Source organism: Aricia agestis, chromosome 17, assembly GCF_905147365.1.
Source record: "Aricia agestis chromosome 17, ilAriAges1.1, whole genome shotgun sequence".
Lineage (NCBI taxonomy): Eukaryota > Metazoa > Arthropoda > Insecta > Lepidoptera > Lycaenidae > Aricia > Aricia agestis.
This window is the reverse complement of record NC_056422.1, coordinates 7164513-7186358: the sequence shown is the minus strand read 5'-3', so window position 1 is coordinate 7186358 and position 21846 is coordinate 7164513. Positions and strand designations below refer to the sequence as shown.

Below are 21846 nucleotides of genomic sequence, written 5' to 3'. Positions count from 1 at the left end.
ATTAAATTGAGGGTTAATCATAATTTAATGTCTCTGAGTACGGCGGAAAGAGATAAAAACAAAAAAATATCGATATATTTTGTGATAGTGCAGTCACATCACTAAATTTGTTGAGGTGCTGCCAGATTCTTCAAGTTGAAACTGATATTTTTTATAAAATATTGACTGAAAATTCAATCGGAAAGTGTTATAAATAATAATAAGCATGCTAATAAAATTGTTATAATATTATGTGTTTTTTTAAATAATATACCGATATAAATGCGGTGATATTGCAGCATTTCCTTGAAAATTCACACGAATCTATAATAATCATTATTAATTCAATACAATAGAAAAATTTAAATAATAACTGTAAACGAAAAAAATCAGTTTTAGTTTCACACTTAACTACAAAACTTGCTCAGAATATAGCATTCTATAAGATACTGGCAACACCTTAGTACAAATGAATATTTTTCTATTGTCTCTATCTAAAAAAAGTGCATTATTTAATAGTATTTGAACAATTTAATACTTACAGATGAAATGTAATATTATCCTTTTGTAGGTTTGAAGTTTGTGACCTATTTTTACACCAAAAAACACTGCAATTCGGCATTTTTACCAGAGCTTATTCGGCGCGTAATGTAACCCGACTAATGGCGGACGACGCGCGGCAATTAGTTTTATATAAGCGGGTGTGACCGCCGCTCTTGTAACTTTATTTATTTAGCGGGTGTGACCGCCGCTCTTGTAACTTTGGCAGAGGGGTACGCCTATGAGTGGCGCCTCTGGGCTGGTTTAATGCTCTAAGTCACAACTGAACACGGCCATCATGTAGAGGCGGATCATGCATAGCCATCCCATGCGCCATTCGATCGCCGAAAAACCGACACCGCCGCTATTCCACGGCCAGCGCTGGCACCTCGGCCATCCTACGCCACTACGCCCTCCACACGCTGGGCCATCGTGATGGCCCACTACGCTGGCCCATCGTGAAGAGCCGCAATAATACTTTTTCTAGAGTTCGACAAGGCTGTTTATGAACGTGGCGAGAAAAGGAACTAACGCTGCTATCATACAAAAACGTCATTTTTGACAGTTCTCCTTTACCAGCAGCGCACATTGACTGACATTGACACATTCAATTAAAGCCTTGTCGAACTGTATGCGTGACACGGTGACACTTGACCAATATATACTTTATTACTAGTAATCTGTGCACTTGACAGACAGCAAGACAGTCGTCAACAGTCGTCAAAGTCCAAACTCCAAAAACGCCAGTCGTTATTTTCAAAAGATAAATTTTGTTGTTTTTATTATTTTAATTGTTTATTTCAGTTTGTTGTAATTTAATATTGTAATTTAACCTTTATACATTCACTGTAACTATAATCACTGCATTCAATCTTATAAACTATGGAATCTAATGAAATAGAAGCAAAGTGCATGGAGTTTAAAAGTCGTAAAAATGTAGATTCATTTGTGGCTTTACAATTCGTTTTGGTATGTATTTTGTGATTTGAAATAATTAAAGTAAAATGTTTATCGTTGTTTTTCTTTTTGCTACTCATAATTTTGTTTATTTTAGTTTTTATTAATGTGTCTTACCTAAACGATGATTTTAGAATCTATTGGTTGGTGATATTCACCCGTTTATGAGGAATTTAGCAAACCAATTGAAAGAAGTTAAAAAAGAAGACGTCTCAGAAGAATCTTTGCAGAAAATTCATAATGTTTATGTCCTGTGTTCAGATCAAATAAAAAAATGTTTAATTAACTTTCTGGACCTTATAAGAATAGAAAACAGGGGTGGATATTGTATTTCGGTATGTATGTTCAAAAGTATTTGGGTATTTCTGATTTTAATTATCAAATCAGTTATTAGACCCTTATTCATCAAGCCCCATGTAACGGTCACCGGTGACCGAGATACAATAGAAATTCTATTGTGTCTCGTTTTTTCACAATCGAAGGGTTAATCTTTACATTACTTATACTTTTATATAAGTTTTGTTTGTATTCATATTACTATTATGAATACAAACAACAGCAACAAAGACTCCTCAAACTAATCTACAAAATCTATTTACGTGCTGTGGGGTTACAGGTGCCTCATTCACACTTCCTTGTAATTATTATTTTCTATTTTTATTATTTTTAATTTTAGCTTTTGTAAATATTTACAGGAGAGCAGAAATTGTTTGTTTGAGAGAATTTCCTGGTGTTACCAAAGGTTGCTTACCACTGAGGAGCAACTGAACAACCTCAAGAATAATGATCCATTGAACCAATCAAATGACTCCTTACTTCTGGATTCCATGTATTTTGTCAACTGGGTAGACCAAACATTCGAGATACTCAGTAAAATGTCAAGTATTGTTTACAAAACTAATTTTGAAGATGAGGTAAATATTTTCCTCCAGTTAAATATTTTATGTAATTTACCGCCATACTCAGAGACATTTAATTATGATTAACCTTCAATTTAATGAAGAGTTTGACAGATAATGTATGGGGCTTATGTCAAATTTTGAATTAATTACATTTAAGTAATTAATGTTCCACTCTGAGTGCGGCAGTTAGAGTAACAACTGAAACTGAAAAAAAATCTAGAAATAAGAGGGTTTTTTTTAAATAAATGTCAAGCATATAGATATAATATATAGACATAATAGAAGAATTTATTATGGCTATGGGATACTGCCAATGCTTCTGATAGATCGACATTGCAAACATTTGCATATTTATTTTAAAGTGGCATATACTCATAATATAATAAATACTTTGGAATTAGTAAACTCCTATTATATCTGTATCTTATCAATTACAGCTGGTGGAGTGTGTGAGAGGCTTGCACACGTCCATAGATGAGCTGCTGCTATCTGCCATGACGCTGTGCAGATACTGTCTACCATCTGACCAAGTTGTTGTTAAGGCTCGCTGTGAAGTAGTGAGTATGCTGATTATTCATTTATTTGTTTTTTTTTTTCATTTATTCAAAATAAATTTACATATTTTTATCTTATAGAATACAAATTGCCAAATTGCATAACAGTTTGCTGGCGAATTTCACAGTATGCAACACAACTTTATAAAATTTTTGCATAATTATTAACTTTATATACAGTTACAGCAGCCACTCGTTCATTTTGTTTTGATTGGTAGTCATAACATATTTTTGCAATTTCACTCAACAGTTATAGGTCTACCAGGATCTGATGGCTTTGGATGGCAGATTTTCAAAAAATATGGACCCTGATCATTGGATAAAACTTTATATTTACATGTTTCACACACAGAATCAGCTGCTAAAAGGAAATAAAAGGATCAAAATGTTTTATTCCAATTCCCCACGGTATTGCTAGAGTCAATTTCTTTTCTCGCTTTTACCCATCAGATTCTGGTAGACCTATACTTACGTACATAAGTAAAACAGGCCTAAATCCATAAATATAAGGTTTCAAATAAAACATTAAGTATATAATATAATTTTTTAGGTTCTAAGAGAAACAAAGGCACTTTTAAGTGATTTAATAGAAGGTGATGTAGACTCTGAATATCAAGCTACTAGGGAGAATTTGAAATTACCCATCATGCCTTTCAATGTAAGTGTGCTGATAGATGTATTGAAGGATGTTTTGTATGCATTAGAAACGAATACAAACACATCTCTACTAGCATTACTAGTGCATTCATTCAGTCAGAATGTGTCACCAGCACATATGCTCCAAGAACATCTCAAAAAGTCCCACTTATCATGTTCCTGCTTGTCAGAAAGTTCTGAAGATATTGAGGAGACATGTGAATTTGTGAAAAAATTTGATACATACAATGAAAGGTTGCTGCAAATTGGTACTTTTGCTATGTCATGCTCTTGTGATGAGAAAAGTAAGTATTATATCTATATATTAATACGTGAGAGAAAAACTTTGTAACCCTTTTTACGAAAAATGGGGAAACGTAGGTGCATGAAATTTTGCACAGTTACAGTTTATATGTTGAAGGAGTGTAGCAACATTGACAGTATACATTTTAATTTTTTCTTTGCTCCTTCTCCCAGGAATCCTAGGTCTCCGAAGTGGTCTAGCTAGCTTAGAAGCACTAGATCCCCATCTAGTACCTGCCCTGATGCTGTCTCCTACCAGCCACCATTCTGCAGTGCTTTTGAATATTTGGTCTGAAGAAGTGATGCAGATAAGAAATAATGTCTTCCTTATTGTCGATCCTTCTGCTTTTGCTGAGGTAAAGTTTCTCATTAATTTTAGCGACATACTTATATTATTATTGTCAAGAGATGGTGCTGAATTATATTTTTGTATAAAGGATAATATAAAAACATATCACTTTTAAGAGGATTCCACACCGCCCTTTTTTCCATACAAACATTGTCCCCTGTTTCCTCCCTGGATAATGCTAGTAGAGTTATAATTTTTTTCCTGAATATCTACGGCCACTAATACAATGTCCCTATGTTTTTTTTTTTTTCATAATTTAATTATTAAATAAGATATGAACATTCAAAAACCCAAAAAAATGGCCAGATTTTCCGCTGTGTTCAAACGTCCAGAAAACAGATTTGGCTAGATTATACAAAAAAAGCAAAACATAGGAACACAGCTCAAGCCTTTTTTTAATCTTTAATGAAAAAAGTACTTAAATCGGTTAAGTTTTGGAGAAGGAATCAGGGGACAACGAATCGTTGATTTTCTGGATTTTCTGCAGTTGTCTCTATCGCGTTCTGCGGTATAGGCTTGAGGTAAGGGAGACAGCTATAGATATTACACGTACTTTTTTTTCATTCTCTAGCCCCTGTTGTATGCTCTTAATGTGTCTTCATTTAGAATTTAAAAAATTCAACTGGCAATTAAATAGGAGATCAAAGTTTGTATGCCAAGAATAATTTTTTCGCGGGCTATAACTAGTAAACATTATGTTTTAAGAGTAGTTTCTATTCTCCAGAAAACGAAGCAAATAATGCAACAAAAGTTGTTGGAGTTAATGAAAGGAAAAAGCTACGATAACAGCAGAACATGTGAGGTCATCAACATTGGTTACTTGGTGTATGAGTTCTTTGATGTTTACAACAAGAATGAACCGGAGGCTCTGCCTCAAAGTGATGACCTGAAATGTCTCCTTGATAATTTGTACAAAGGTAATTATTTTATGTTTTACTATTTACTATAAAAAATTGTGTGAATAGAAATAAATCGATGTCGAATATTATAAATCGAATCGTAAGTCGGACATTGGAATTTGTACTGCTCAGGAGTAAAAAAATTTTGCATTTTAACATTTTTTTTCAACCAAGCTCCAAATAGGAGCATGTTCAAAGTTTGGTGGCAGGTTTTTTAAATTCAAATTGGCATTGTCACTTACTCTAGACTTTAGACAAAATGCTAGCAAAACTAATTTAATGATTTTCCCATTTCAGCCCAAATGGAATGTAAGATTGTAAGCAACAGTCTTTGCTCCGAAGGAGATTTTGTCTACGACATAAAGAAAGCAAACATTACAGTTGGCTACAACAAACTTATTAAAAGACTGCAACTTCTATATACAATCGTAAAGAGAATATACTTTATATTTGTGCCTAAAGAAAATGATGATGACTTCTATAATGATGAACCAGCTGAAGTGAGAAATGACACGTACACTTTAAACATAAAGAAGCAAACCTATGTACAGTCACCCAGAAAACCAGCTAACATAACAAAAAGTATATTCGCGCGGACTATCAACTTAAGAAATACTCCACGAAAGCTACCATTGGCCATTTTAACAAGGCACTTGAAAACTAAGACGGATTTGAGTTTTTCCATCAAACTCGATGAAATTGATCTCTCAGATATGAAGAAGCGTGAATCTTCAATATTGTATCATCCAAATGTAAAACCTAGGTCACTAAGAAAGGCGGTACTTAGCAAGCATTTAACAGCCAAATGTGAAATGGATAATGTGATGCAAGATCAATCTGAGAGAGGTTCTAAGGATAGTTTCATGGATGATTCTATGAACTTACAAATAACAGGTAATTTCACACCCATTATTACAAATGCGAAAGTCTATCTTTTACCTCTCAAGGCTCAAATGATATCTAAAATACTTTAAATCTTTTCTAAGGATATGGGATATTTTTTAATATGGAGAGATGCATGTTTCCTGTATGATACTATATACGTAATTATAAAATTGAGAACTACTTCAAACTAACACTAAATATTAGATTATTATACAAGTGTATTTACATACAGTTTTCTACGTTATATTGATTTATATTATAATACAAGTCATATTAACTTAAAGTTATAATTTCAGATGTCCTAAACCAGCTGAACGATTTAACAACTAGCGTGGCTGCGAATATGAGACGACCTTTCAATTCCACTGCTATCATTGACAGAGAAGACCGTCCCAACCGTCAAGAAGTTAATACTGCCAGAAAAGAAGTAGACAGTCTGAATATAACTCAACCGTCAGAAGTTAATACTTTGGAACGAATAAAAGACCTGGAACTTGTTGAGAGTAAACTCAGTGATTTAAGATTTGGACATATTGAAACAAGTCTGTAGCCCCCTTACTAATTAAAATATGAATGCTGGGATTATTCCCAGTTATCAGTACAAGGTACCATCAGGGAAATTGATTCCTAAGCAGTAAACAGACCCACGTCATTTGGTGGGCTTATGTCAATTCAATGTTAGCTGTGATTGGTCAGATGGGCTTGACTGAACGTGACCAAATTAATTAGGTCCGCTATCTGCCTAGGAATCAACTTCTCTGATAGTACATTTGTCTTTGTCTCTCATATTGGATAATTCACTGGAGAGATAAAGGCAGCGGACCTCAAATCTTTATTAGTAATGTGTATGTTGGACAAGAAATAAGGTGTAAGGTTTGTAAGCTTCTTCTTTAGTTTTTAAGTCTAATAATAACAATGATTGTAATAAATGGTTGTAAATGTAACTTGAATTTCTAAGAGATAATCTAAGCGCGCATGTGGGACAAAATTATCTCCTTGGCCCACCATTTGCTTTCTGACCAACTTTAGCGCACGCAAAATAACGAATTTTTCTCCACAAAACATAATTATTCTTCAATACCAAGTTATGCGGAGTAGACTATTTTGCCTGAGCTAAAGTCGATCGGCATTTTTGTTGTCCGCACGCGCTTAAAAAATCGTAATTAAGTCCGTCCATATTATATTACTTTAAATATATTGTAACAATTCTATGATTTTTTTATACAATCAATTATTATTAAAATACTTTTACAGAAAATTTTATTTTCATATAAGTACTTAGTCCTTATCCAAGTGTCCAGAATTTTGGGGACAAGTGGCATGACCATGCTCGCCTATGGTACTTGAACCACAATGGAAAAATAAGGGTGTTAAACTTCATTGCACTTAGGAAAGGGTTGGAGTTGATATTGTTAATATATGAAGAACTAGATGAAGCCCGCAACTTCGTTGCGCCAAAACTCGTTTATCGCGCGAAAACGTTACATTTTTCCGGGATAAAAAGTATCCTATATCCTTTCCCGGGACTCAAAGTATCTCCATGCCAAATTTCAGCAAAATCGGTTCAGCGGTTTGAGCGTGAAGCGGTAACAGACAGACAGACAGACGCACTTTCACATTTATAATATTAGTATGGAAGTATGGATGTCTTGGAAGGACTCAACAAATAACACCAAAATGGCTGTTACTCTTTTTGTAAAGTCGTCATAGTCATAACTCATAATAATTTAGCTTAAACTATTAGATGGATATTTAACGATGCAGTGGCGGCCGAAAAGGAAGATCTTCCGACCGAGCGAGGTGGTATGCTCGGTGATTGATCAGGCCGAAGCCCACTGACGTAATTTCAGACGTTGTATATGTCGCAGTCATCTGGTTCAGTCTGCGATTCGATTGAATGACTAGCGCATTCATTGAATGACACCATTCAATTGAATGACTCGGCCGAACGTCGATTGAACGATCATCACTCAACATCCAACTAGTTAGCGATTTGTAACATAGCCCTTTGAAGATAGCGGACATGAAGGTAATTGAACGTATTTCATTTTTTTCCCACTGCGGCGCTAGTAGTCACTAAAACAAATATGGCGTCAAACAGCTCGCACAGCTGATAGCACTGTATTGATATTTTGTCGATGAAATTAACTTTAAAGTTTTAAATGCTTATTTGTAATAAAATTTTGACGCCTCCGAGTCTAGCTCGGAGGTCGTGGGTTCGATTCCCGCGTTGGAAACATGTTATTTCCAATCTGAGGTTAGGAAAATGCAGGATCACCTGATTGTCTGACATGTAAGATGATCCATGCGTCGGATGGGCATGTAAAAAATCGGTCCTGCGCCTGGGGCCGTACCACGAAACCGTTTTGAGACTCAAACAATCGTACGAAAATGTCGCTCCCTACTCTAACAAACGTGAAATGACGTTGTTAGAGCAGGACGCCGCATTCTCGTCCGATTGTTTGAGTCTCAAAACTGTTTCATATTAGGCCTACTGATCTCTCGCGCCAGCTGTCGTGTCGGTCTTCCGTCCCACTGGGTAATGAGAGTGATATTATTATACTTACTATTCTTATAGTGAGTATAATAATTGACGCGTCGGTGGCCAAATTATTATACTCACTATAATGCCCATCCGACGCATGGATCATCTTACTTACGGTATATCTTGACGTTCTCCGAAACTTCGATCTAAGCGCGCTGGATTGTTAGGCGAATTGATTGAGGGTACCGCCACACTACCAAATTAATCAATCGGTACCTAAGTGTGAAGAGGTAACAGAGATACTTACATACATATAGTTGACACACAGATAAACAAATCCATACATAATATTATAAATGCGAAAGTGTGTTACATATTGTCTGTCCGTCTATCTGTCTGTCTGTCTGTCAGTCTGTCTGTTACATCTTCAATTTGGCACGGATATACTTTGAGGCCCAAGAAAGGACATATGACACTTTATATCCCGAAAAAATGTACGGTTCCCGCGCGATAAACGAATTTTGGCGCAACGGAGTTGCAAGCCGCGGGCGACATGTAGTTTATAATATTATTAGCATGGATATCTTTTAGGATATATGAGACAGTAAATTGGTTTAAAATTTCTTCCAGAAGCTTCTAGTTATAATATTGTAATATGAAGCATTAGTAACTGGTCCCACTGTGGCTTATCATTTTTGATTTATTTCGTCCCATAATGATACTGCCTCCCGGACTATTTTTAGAATGCGACGTAGTTGTTTGGGTTTTTATAAAGGTCGAAAACCTAGTAGGCGGAAAATTCGTCAAAAATAATAAATATTTACCTAGGTTTGTTTAATTAAGATCTGTTTTGCAGCAGATTTTTTTAGAATGTTTTGATGGTTATTACTCCCTAGATAGTCTCTAAAAATACCTCAATACAATAGTAAGTATTAAGTAACTAAGATTAAGTATCAAAAACTTGATTCATAAGCAGATTAATATTATTATCAGTTAAAAAAGTATTAATAATTTATAGGTAAGTAATAATATTATTAGCTTCCGTTCGTGTCAATTCTAAATTCACGTTTTAAATGTACCTTAACACTTTTTTCGAGCGATGAAAGAGTCTCAAAATTGGTGTAACGGTGTGGGCTTTACTTTACTTTGGCTCGGCCATGGAGGAAATATACAATTCGGTCTATGCACTTACTATCTTGAATATTTGGATGTTTTGGTTATTGCGAGGTGTCGGAGGATGATGATGATGATAAAAAACTGTAACTGCATTGCCCACGCCCAAATTGCTGCGTCTAGGTATAGTATGCTCGAACTACGTTTATAATACGTATAAACGTTTATAGTAAGTATTTAGTATTTACGTATCTATATAATGACGTATTTGCCATTATACACTAGACATAATGGGAACACCCCATCGTGTCAGTTCTGTAGTGCTCCGACAATACGAGATCTAGTTACCGATCACCTGCACTATTGATTATAATAGACACATGAATGGAAAACACCTGCGGCTGTTCGCAGTGTCCGATTAGGACTTTAAGATAATTAAATAGACCGAAGCTAAAATCAATTTTTAAAGTTCTTAGGCCAAAGTTGAAGGGCGGAAAATTCTTATTACCTAGTTTTTAGGGTTCCGTAGTGAACGAGAAACCCTTATAGTTTCGGTCTGTCCGTCCGTCTGTCTGTCTGTCTGTCTGTATGTCTGTCTGTCTGTCTGTCCGTCTGTCTGTCCGTCTGTCTGTCCGTCTTTCTGTCTGCGGTTTTGCTCAGAGACTATAGGGCCTACAAAGATGTAAATTGGCATGAATGTACATATTAATGATGCCAACAAAATATTAGGTACATAAAATCTTATTTTTTTTATGGTTTCCCCTATACATGAAGCGGGGATGGTTTCTTTTTTCACATCCACCCCACCGTGTGGAGTATCGTTGGATACGTTTTAAAAAAATATTACGAGATCTCAGATCATTTTCCGATTTAGGGATTCATTTGTGAAATTAAAAATAATAAAAGTAAAATAAAAAATATTAAGTTCTAAAGTGGAAAAAATCGTTAGAGTCCAGTGTTCCCCACTTCTACCAGCTAAACGGGTGCTTTTGGAAATGTGAAAAAATTGACGGGAGTAGGAAATATGCTAAATTTAAAAGGAAAATTATCATGGCTAAGAAGACTTCATAAATTATTGAAGTACCTAACAGTCGATCAACAAAAAAAAATGTATTCGGGCTTCGGCAAAGTATAAAGGAGCTTTTCGTTCAAATTCCTTTTTTTTTTAGTTTCGCCGAGTGAGTGAGTTTACCGGAGGCCCAATCCTCTATCCTTTTCCCTTCCCTACCCTCTCCTATTTCCTTCCCTACCCTCCCCTATTCCCTTCCCTACCTTCTCCTATTACCCTAAATCCTCTTAAAAGGCCGGCAACGCACCTGCAGCTCTTCTGATGCTGCGAGTGTCCATGGGCGACGGAAGTTGCTTTCCATCAGGTGACCCGTTTGCTCGTTTGCCCCCTTATTTCATAAAAAAAATGTATTAAGTAATATATTTACCTACATTTGCAGTTGCTTGTGTTGTGAAGAACAAAAAACCTGCAAAAAAATTTGGGGTTTTTGCAGAGATAAGGCTCTATCTAAAACTTTCTATGTTTTTATGAACTTTTGTTGCAAATCTCTTAGGTTAGTTAAATCGCGTAAGTAATCACTGGAAAGCCTTTCTGCATGACAAAAGCCATGTAACCTTCAAACATAGATGGATTGCAGACTGCAGTCCTTCAGTTAGTCCTTCGGAGTTCATGTTTATTTATTTCTTCGACTGTACAAGTTCGATTAGCCAAGTGTTGTCTTCTGGGAAAAGGGTTTGTGCAATATGCCCTTGTTGAAAGTCAGGTCCTGTTTGAACGCAGATAGACATTTTCAAGTGGACATCGTAGGCGAACTGAAATCACGAATAGCAAAAAATGCTGAAAGGTGTTGTAAATATTATATTACTTTTAAGTTTAGCCTCAAATTCTCTACTAGAAAAACTTGGTCATTGGATGGATTCCGTAGACTTGGATGTCTGTCGGCTCTGCCCTTCTGTCTGTCTGTCTGTTGTAAAATTTCACAGATCTGGGTGCACGGTAGTGCACCTGCCGAGACGAGCCAAGCGAAGCGCAAGGGCACTACCTAACCTTTCCTCGAAGTGTTTTTAGGGTTCCGTAGCCAAATGGCAAAAAACGGAACCCTTATAGATTCGTCATGTCTGTCTGTCTGTCTGTCATTCCGTCCGTATGTCACAGCCACTTTTCTCAGAAACTATAAGAGCTATACTATTGAAACTTGATAAGTAGATGTAGTCTGTGAAACGAATTAAGATTTTGATACAAAAATGGAAAAATTATTAAAAAATTTAGGGGTGGGGTAGGTACAACTGAAATAAAAATTTCATGCGTGTGGGGTATCTATGAATAGGTCTTCAAAAATCATATTGAAGTTTCAAATATATTTTTTTTCTAACCTGAATAGTTTGCGAGAGAGATTCTTCCAAAGTGGTAAAATTTGTGTCCCCCCCTCTAATTTCTAAGGTAGGGGCATGATAAGTCTAGAAAAAATATATGATGTACATTACTATTAAAACTACCAACGAAAATTGGTTTGAACCAAATCTAGCAAGTAGTTTTTTTTATACGTCATAAATGGTAGACCTTAAATTAACTTTCATTAAATCAACTGAAACATAAAAATTAAAAATAAATCTAAAACTTTTAATTTCATAAAACATAGAGCTTATTGTTGCTGCGGAACCCTTCATGGGCGAGTCCAACTCGCACTTGGCCGGTTTTTTTGAACCTTCATAGAACTGGTTTCCGTTGTTTAGCAGATAGTTCATATTTTCAGGATATGATGTCATCAATAGACAGTTTATTAAGCGTACAAAGTCTCGATTGAATATTTTAGATTTACTTTAGATTTTATTGATATTTTTTGTTAAATTAAAATACACCGATTTCGACACTGACACACTCATACACTGACACACTGATGATCATCAAAATGTTTGGCTACTTCCTGAAGTGCTAGAAAGCTGAAATTTGGTATGTAATCTATGTTTAGTATACAATCAACAAAAAATTCATAAACTTGTAATTTTCGTCCCCCATCCCCTAAAATGGGGGGGTGGAAGTTGACCCCTCATAGAGTTGGTTTCCGATATGCCAGATAGTTTATATTCTCAGGATATGATGTCAATAATAGAGTTATTAGACATACACAGTTTCAATTGAATAGGTCTAATACTTTAGATTTTATTAATATCTAAAATACGCCGAAATTTAGTTATACGCCGTAAAATAAGTTTAGTAATTGGAAGTTTAATTAATATAAGACTTTCACCAATTTTATGAAATAGAACATGAAAGTTATATAGGTACACGGGAAAGACTGCCTGGCAAGTAGCAACTTACGAAAGGACTGAAATCCCACCAAAAACTTTTCATGTAAATAATAAATGTTATCTCGACGACCACGAAAGTTTTGCCCTGTGAAAAATACATCAGATCTAATAGCGAAGCTTCTGAATCTACGCGGCCTAACTCTATCGACCTTAGCTCCAACAAATTCTACATAATATCAGGGAGTGTGTATGGCTTGGCTGTTTCGTTACTGTTCAGAAGCTTGGCTCTACATTAGATCTGATGTCTTTTTCACAGGGCAAACCTTTCGTGGTCGTCGAGGTAACATTTTACATGAAATGTTTTTGGTGGGATTGTATATTTCTGTTACCGCTATAACAACTAAGTACTAAAAATAAAATAAAATAAATATTTCAGGGGCCTTACATACAATAAACGTGAAAATTTTGCCCTTTTTTGCTCGTAATCAACAATGGAAACAGGTGGGCTCTTGAAATATTCACAAAATCCTTAATTAATATTTAAGAGGATACACCAGGGGCGAGAGAAATTGAAAATAGGTATTTGAAAATGTATAGCTGTCTCACCAATCTCAAGTCTCCCACCGCAGAGCGCGATAAAGACAACACGACAAAAGTTCTAATAAAAGAACAGAAAATCTTCGATTCGTTGTCCGCTGATTCCTTCTCCAAAACTTAACCGATTTAAGTACTTTTTTCATTAAGAATTAAAGCAAGGCTTGAGCTGTGTTCCTATGTTTTATTTTTTTTGTATATTTTAGCCAGTTTTGTTTTCTGGGTGTTTGAACACAGAGGAAAATCTGGCCATTTTTTTGGGTTTTTGGACGTCCTTATCTTTTTTATTAATAAAATTATGAAAAAAAGAAAACATAGGGACATGCTAATAGTGGCCATAGATATTCAGGAAAAAAATCATAACTCTACCGGCATTATCCAGGGAGGAAACAGGGGAGAGCGTTTGTATGGAAAAACGGCGGTGTGGAATCCTCTTAAGGGTACGGAACCCTTCGTGTGCGAGTCAGACTCGCATTTGGCCTATTTTTTTCTGTGACAGCATTATACTAACTTCCAGGTATAAGTTATAACCAAAGTTGTTGCGCCTGGCATGGCAACTTGTGCAAACTCCTCCCCCGGCCAACGCGCAGGCGCCAGCGACTGGCCCACTATAAAAGGTTGGTGAAGTCTGCTCCACCACCATTCCCGCCAAGCCAGCTACTGGCCTAAGTGACTGTGATCGTGGAGTGCTAGCAAAGTAAGTATGGAAAAGTTTTTTTTATTAAAATGTTTTTTTTGCACCAATTCAAAAATATTTTCGGTGGTAAACTTTTTAAAGTTAATTCGTAAAGCGGAAACTCTGAAGCTGTCATAAAAATTACAAAAAATATAAATTGATTTAAAGCATTAAGTTAAAAAGTTTTAAGGGCTTTTTAAAAACTTATAACTACAAAATATATAGTATTCACAGAACACTTTATCTAAACTAATTACGGTGTTAAATTTTGTTAGACTTAGTTTTTATGTGCAATTTATGATTTGCACAAAAAATTATCTAAGAAACACTCTATTCAATTACAACCTCTCTTTATAGGTAATCTTAATTATTTCATTGTTCCTAACGTCAATCAATTAACTAAAAAGGTATTAAAAAAAAAAAAAGTTTTTTTTTATTAGACACTTAGCTACATTGTGATTTGTGAATTTTGTGATACATGATAAAAATTATATTATTGATCTAAGAACACAGGCGACAAACCAACTTACCAAAGGACACTAACGCTTTCTAAATTATAATTTCTTTCCTAAAAGTCTCAAAACTAATAAAAAAAATTACTCCGGACAAAGAAATAAAAAAAATATACTTAACGAACAACTTTGTAGAGAAAGTAACTAAGTACATAAATTATTATTTATCAACTAGATGACGCCGGCAACTCTGTTGCGTCAAAATTCGTTTATCGCGCGGGGACCGTACATTTTCCGGGATGAAAATATCCTATGTCCTTTCCCGGGACACAAATAGTAACTTCATGCCAAATTTTAGCAAAATCGGTTCAGCGGTAACATACAGACAGACAGAGATATTAGTATGGATATGAGTTTATAACCGATATAATATTATAGAGAGAATTTCGGAGGGTAGAGCCCTACTTTTTAATCTTCAAAGCTTTGAACAAGCTTAGTGCCTACACATCGGTATTCCGTACAATATATAATAATAATAATAATAATCATAATATCTATGAACGCTTCACATCACGTCAGTCTGGCCCAGTGGTAAGTAGGTACCTGAAGGACTTGTGTTACGGGTACCAGACCATACACACACAGTTTATTATATGATACACATCTATGACCCAGGAACTTTGAAAACGTTTTGTTCCGTCGGCGGGATTTGAACCCGCGACTCCCGGCTTGAGCTACCAAGTTACCAACAGCCGACCAACTGAGCCACAGAGGTCGTCAAACAAACATAATATTACAACTTACTTATTATTATAACTTCCTTATTAATAAACGAAGATTAAGACAAGGCTAACACGGATTACATGTTGCTGTGTTCATCCTCTATGTTGTAAATACAACAACAACACAACACAAGCAACATGAATGATGAAGTACTTATTCCTGTAATAATAAGGTAATACAGGTTTGGAGAAAATAAGATTAAAAAACAATTTCGTAAGCTAATAACAACACAAGAACCGCGTTTGTGAAGTGCTGTCAAGTCTTTATCTTGTTGCTCTAACATTGGCGGCTAGAGAGACAATTTTTTTCTTAACTAAGAAAAAAATATCCACAGCCGAACATAATATAACCTTCTCCTTTTTGGAAGTCGGTAAAAAATATAGTGCACAACGCAGCGGCGTTTGAAGAAAGAAGTTTTACCAGGTTTTACTTAAGGCGGGGATTAATCTCAATCCAAAACGATAATCTGCACAAAGACCAAGCGTATACGCATCGCAATATGATTCATTTTAGCTTAGCACAAAACTGTAGTTACTCGGGCGGATCTTCTCTATTTTTCATGTTTTTTTTTAAATATCTTTGGAAATAAACATTGAGAAACAAAATTGTTCGGTTAAGGAGATTTAAATATAGATTTACTAACAATTTATTCAAATAAAATGTATAATTATCCTAGTTAATACTTATATTTCGATGGAATAGATTTTTATCGGAGGTGAGTTTGTAAATTAATTACAGCAAAAGTATTACGTTTTATTAAAATGTTTATGGTTTATGGTATTTTAAATATTGCGCTTAAACCCCGTCACAGACTTAAGCTATAATATATATTAATATATTTATAGCTAGACATATTTTCTATACTAAATCCACATGCCACAGAAATATATATTATAGCTGAGTGTGTGGTCACGCGAAATTAGTATAGAAAATATATATTAATATGCCGAGCTATAAATATATTAATATATATTATAGCTAAGTCTGTGACGGGCTTTATATCTCATATTTTTTAACACTTCGTTATTATATTGGAAACCGGGTTGGTAAACCGGGAGTCACGGAATAACAAATTGGGTTTTATCCTCGCCTTAAGAAATTACCGTCAGATGACTCTCAACGAAATCTTTTAAAGATGTTCTAAACATTTGATTAAAATGTACTCAAACTTCAAGTAAAATGAGAAAACTTTCGCCATTGCTACTTCATCGATTTTAACCGACAAAAAACATGAGGAAGTCTCAAGCCAACGTGTACTTACCTATATTATTTTACGTTTTTTAATTTAATATTCTAATTTAGAAATATTCTAATATTTTTCCGGGATAAAAAGTATCCTATGTTCTTTCCCGAGACTCAAAGTATCTCCATACCAAATTTTAGCAAAATCGGTTCAGGGGTTTGGACGTGAAGAGGTAACAGACAGACAGACACACTTTTGCACTTATAATATTAGTATTAGTATGGATATGGATTCGGTTACTCTTCTATACAATTTCGATAGTCATAATAATATGCATTTTTGCGGCCGCTATGACGTTGAAAATATGCGCGGCGGTGTGCAAGTGCGTCACTCGCTAAAAGCCCCTAATAGTTTCGGAATGGAATTTCATGTGAAACAATCTGTTATATATCACAAAAGAGCTTTCAACCGCGGCTCGCGCATGAAATTCCAATAAAATGATAAAATATTTTCATATTGGCAAAACACATCCCGCTAATCGCAATATAATATGTTTTATTGGTTGGGCACTATTATAGAAATTGTGTATTTATTCAAATCATATTCCATATGTACCTACCACAGATTTATGTAACATTGTAGAAATGAATGTTGGGTTTCTAAACATTGAAATAATTAAGATGCCTATATAAAATTAAAGTGAAATTATATTGTTTATAATAGATATAAGTACAATATTAAATATACATAGTCTGAATATAATAAATAATTTAAATTTGAATAGCATAGTTCTTATACCTACCTACCATGGGTAGGTAGTTAATTTTCATGTTTAAAGTCAACTTTTCGAGACAAAATCCTTGAAACTTAAATAATTACAGGGAAATTATAAGAAACAAAACTTTTAGTTAATTGATTTAAATGCTTGTAGAAATATTGGGCGATTCGAGAGTAATGAAATGTCTGATGCAGGCAGACGGCAGTGCACACTTTGTCACCAAATTAATTAAATCTGACAGCTCTGTGAGAGATCTGGCGGTTTATTTGACGTTCTTATGAATTATTGTGATGTTTAAATTAAATATTTACAATGGTATCTTATATATAAAATTCTCGTGTCACAATGTTAGGCCGCGTACTCCTCCGAAACGGCTTTACTGATTTTAACCAAATTTTATATGCATATTCAGTGGGTCTGAGAATCGGCTACTGGGTACTTATTATATTGATAACTGCATTTGTTGAATCAATAATAGTAAATTATTACAACTCGAGACTGACGGCGACCATTGTTTGTGCGACGGGATAGCGATGGACGTTGCCATGGTGACATACTTATTTAGTCGCTTCAATAAAATAATACGGGAGAACCGCGAAGGCGAAATACTTTATATGGCAAAGAAACGTTTGCCGGGACAGCTAGTAATATTATATAAACAAGAATTAAATATTCGTAAATACTTGGTAAATTAGAGGATAGGTCTCAAGTGTTTGGAAAACAGAGATCAAACCAATTGTCATATTATTTTGTCGCTTCCTTTTGATGCAGGTATTTGCTAATAAGAAATCGTTTGTTAAACTTTTTTGTTTTTCTAGATGAGAGACAACTTGCGGGATAGTCTGCGGAGAAGCAGCGGTTGTTTTTTTGCAAGCGTGTCACTGTTTGTCGCCTGTTCATTCTACGTCGGCCAGGTATGTTTAATTTACCTAGAGTAGAATTTTAATAACAGATAAATCTTTTCCTATTCATGTTGATCACATGACTTTACGCTAAAAGCAGATATAACACACATCAATCATTGCACAGGTCTCCAGTCTACCGGCAGACACTTCTAATCAATGGCCAGTATTCCAAAGGAGGAACTTGGCGAGCTTAGCTAGGGAGGGATATCTGAAAGGAGTGGGGGGCAGCGACAAGCGGAGCATCTCGACCCTGGCCAAAAACGGTCAGCTCCCGACCTTCCGGTCTCCATACGGTGAAGCCGTTAAGGATGACCCTGATGATGAAGGGTCCCACGAGAAAAGGGACTTGGCTGCGCTAGCCGAGCTGCCGAGCTTCTCCGGCTACAAGAGAAACATCCAAGCGCTGGCTCGAGACGGGCACCGCTTCGGCAGAAACCAGCAGACCGACAAACGCAACATCCAATCGATGGCACGCAATGGGTACATACACAAGAGGAACGTTCTAGGCGGCGACGAGTACTACTACCCTTTCTACCAGAATTCGGTACCTCCGCTGGCTGAAATGGACGGCCCACTCGATTTCAATGAGCTGTACGACTTCCAGCAGTCTATCAATCCAGAAATGCTGCCACCGCTGTCCCAAGTTTTCAAGAAGAGCGACGTCGACTACTTCCCGGAGTTCAATTCGAAGATGGACTACGATTCGAAGTGGAATTTGAAGAGGGGCGCAGCCGGTCTGCCCGCCCATGGACTATACAGACCGGTCTACATTGACCTGAACAGCAGCGACAGGAACAAGAGGTCCATCTACTCGATCCCGGACGTCCTGGACCGAAATGACGTCGACGTGCCTGACGATTACGACACCGAAAATGATGATAAGCGATCAGTCGGTAAGTCTGCCATTAGTTTTTAGTTTTAGATATTTTTTATTATATTTTCTGCTTCCTCATTTATACCTGTTACAGATTTTGATGAAGCTTTCCGTGACAATTTTGAAAAGCGCCACATTGGGTCCTTGGCTCGCTTAGGGTTATTGCCTTCGTTTAGATTTACTGGCGGCCGCTATAGTAGGTCTGGACGGGCGAGATTATTATTGCCTAGCCAGGAGTTATACAGGTCTTGTAAATTGTGAAGTTCCGTTGCCGTTTAATGTGTAGTTTATGGATAGGCAAGTGCTTGCGGCTTGTGACACGGTAGTGCTGAGCGAGGGTAGACTAGGCATGTCAATGTTTAGATGAATCTTCTGATACGTGTTTAGTTAATATTCCATCAAAGTGCAACTTGCGCCAGTCTCGATTAAGACTAAAAACAGAAAAGAATTTTTTATGTTGTCTCCCTCATTCTTCGTATAACCGAAAGAAACATTATGATACTTGAAGTAAAGATTAGCTATAAGGCTGGTGCAAGTGTGCCTAATAGTGTTTAGTTCTAGGATGTCTTAATTTTAAGATCGATGACCCGTGGTGATGATTCTTCATAGAGACTGCTTTAGATGACTGCTTGAAATAGAATCGTCTTAACTGTTAAACTTAGAGTGTTATATGTTTAGAATAACAATTCATTAGGCACAATGAATTAACGATAAATGTGTTTTCAGGAAGCATTCCCCTAACGAGAATTTCGGGTTTAGGTAAGTCAAGTGTCTTCTAAAAATAATAATAGTAATAAACATAATAATAATAGCATCTTAGTTCAATTAATAAAATAATATCTTCAAAAATGTACACACCTACGAGTTTTAAACTGAAAGAAGTAACAATGAAAATAGGTGTAAACTTCCAATTACAAAAGATGAATAATAATTCGTAGAGCAGTACGTGCTTAATTTTGAATCTCGAACTTTGAATATAATTGATAGAAAAATATGAGGTTATTGAGATTATTCTAGAGCACTTGCGCCTAATTTTGAAATTTCAAGGTCAATTATTAAAAAAAAATGATAACATAGAGCACGTTTCCAGGCAATATATCTCTGATACCGAAGCTGACGCACCCGGCTCTGACGACGCCGACGTACCGCCGCCGGCAGTATCTGCTCACACGCACCCGACCGGCCGCCTCCTCCACCGATTGAGCGACAACCACATCCCCCACTACCCGCACAAGCTCGACTACGACCGCTGGCAGCCCAACAGCCCCAAATACTACTACTTCAGGTCCCTCAAAGTCCCCTACCACGCTTCCGGCAAGAGGTATCTCGTTGAGCCCGATATGAAGATGAGGAAATCCCACACCAACGCGAGCCTGCCCAGCCGTCGGAAGAACCAGTAGCTGTGTGCTTGCAAGCTGGGCAGACAGCTGCGCGGCTAAACTCCGTCTAAGGAACTCTATCAATTATATCAAATTGTATTGAATTATGGGGATAATCAGGGTTAGTTCGCACTCAGAGCTAGTCCGGATAATTCAAGGTAAGGCTAGCAAGTATTTTAGCTTGCGCTGGTTTAGTGTTTACTTCAATTATCCGGGCTTACCTTCTTCCGGACTTACCCTGATTGGCCTGATATATGAAAGTTGTGTTATGTTCCTTGATATCCATAGTTGTAACATCAAAACTTGTAACTTTTATATTAGGCTAGCGGTGTAAGTCATTCGGGATCTAAAGACGACTTCGGCCATTACATAACGACTATCAGATAGTAATATAATTGTGTTGCCAATCGCAAATTAGATTAAGTCTATTTTAATGTAATAGCTAGTCAAATAATTGATGTGATTAATGATTAGGTAATTGTTACATAGCAGTTATCAAGGAATTCTCTTTACATCATCACTTTTCGACGTCCGAATTTCGTTAAACAATAATATTGTGTGCTTTAAACATTAATATCTATTATCTATTCACATATCTGTACAATAAGTATACCTACAATTTCCTCCTTTGGAATAACATCCATTTTAGCTGTGTTTGACAAATAAATTAAACTAAATATTTTTATATTCTTAAACTTTTCGATTTGACTCCTATTGTAGCTTGAAGCTTTAATAGAATCCACTAATTATAGGATTCGGACAATAATCGAAAATATGGCGACCACTTGGATAATAATTTTAAAATATTTATATTGTAGTCTCCTTATACAAGTCCTATTCGTTATCGAAATGTATTTTTAAATATAAGTACTAGTTGGATTAACTCTAGTGTCCTATTTATTGTAAATAAAGAAAAACTCACGACAGATTTTTTTTTAAATTTTCATTTGAATTCCTTTAAAATCCTGATTGGTTACAATTTACAAAGCTAATTAATGATTAGTTTCATTCGACCAGGGTGAGATCAAAATTATCCCGTATAGGCCATAGAAATTTTGAAATATTAAGACAATTTTCTTAGCCTTTGTAACGTTAAATTACCTTGTTTAATGCCATTTTATTTACTTATATTTTTGATGTAAAAGAATTTATATTACAAGAGTTTCAAAAATGTATTTCAAAGTTTTATATATAGCGCTTAATGTGACGTTAGTTACTGTCATTTGTAAAAAGTATCAAAGAGAGAGATAATAGTTTTCTTTACAAACCAATACCTTAAGCCCGGCCGCACATTGTCCGAATTCTGATCAGAAACAGTTGAATTTCGCCGGACCGCCGCGCCACCCCGCACACTATCCGAAA

The 21846-nt window shown here is 35.8% G+C and overlaps 1 protein-coding gene across 1 annotated transcript; it reads left to right on the top strand.

Moving 5' to 3' along the window:
* Positions 1 to 1313: 1313 nt before the first annotated feature.
* On the top strand, positions 1314 to 21413 carry LOC121735399. Its single transcript, XM_042126223.1, has 15 exons — positions 1314 to 1488; positions 1611 to 1811; positions 2172 to 2390; positions 2816 to 2935; positions 3483 to 3873; positions 4046 to 4227; positions 4945 to 5137; positions 5417 to 6013; positions 6301 to 6550; positions 10662 to 10682; positions 18201 to 18240; positions 18356 to 19124; positions 19200 to 19350; positions 19832 to 19864; positions 20196 to 21413. The coding sequence occupies exons 1-15, from the start codon at positions 1402 to 1404 to the stop codon at positions 20503 to 20505; spliced, it is 3564 nt and encodes a 1187-aa protein (XP_041982157.1). The 5' UTR covers positions 1314 to 1401; the 3' UTR covers positions 20506 to 21413.
* Positions 21414 to 21846: the final 433 nt, after the last annotated feature.

Excerpts from the sequence above, each read along its gene's own strand:
- LOC121735399 (XM_042126223.1), top strand. The coding sequence starts at position 1,402 with ATGGAATCTAATGAAATAGAAGCAAAGTGCATGGAGTTTAAAAGTCGT. Across the intron at positions 6,551-10,661 it reads GGACATATTGAAACAAGTCT|AAGACTTCATAAATTATTGA; the intron begins GTAGCCCCCTTA and ends ATCATGGCTAAG. Across the intron at positions 10,683-18,200 it reads AGACTTCATAAATTATTGAA|CGTGTCACTGTTTGTCGCCT; the intron begins GTACCTAACAGT and ends TTTTTTTGCAAG.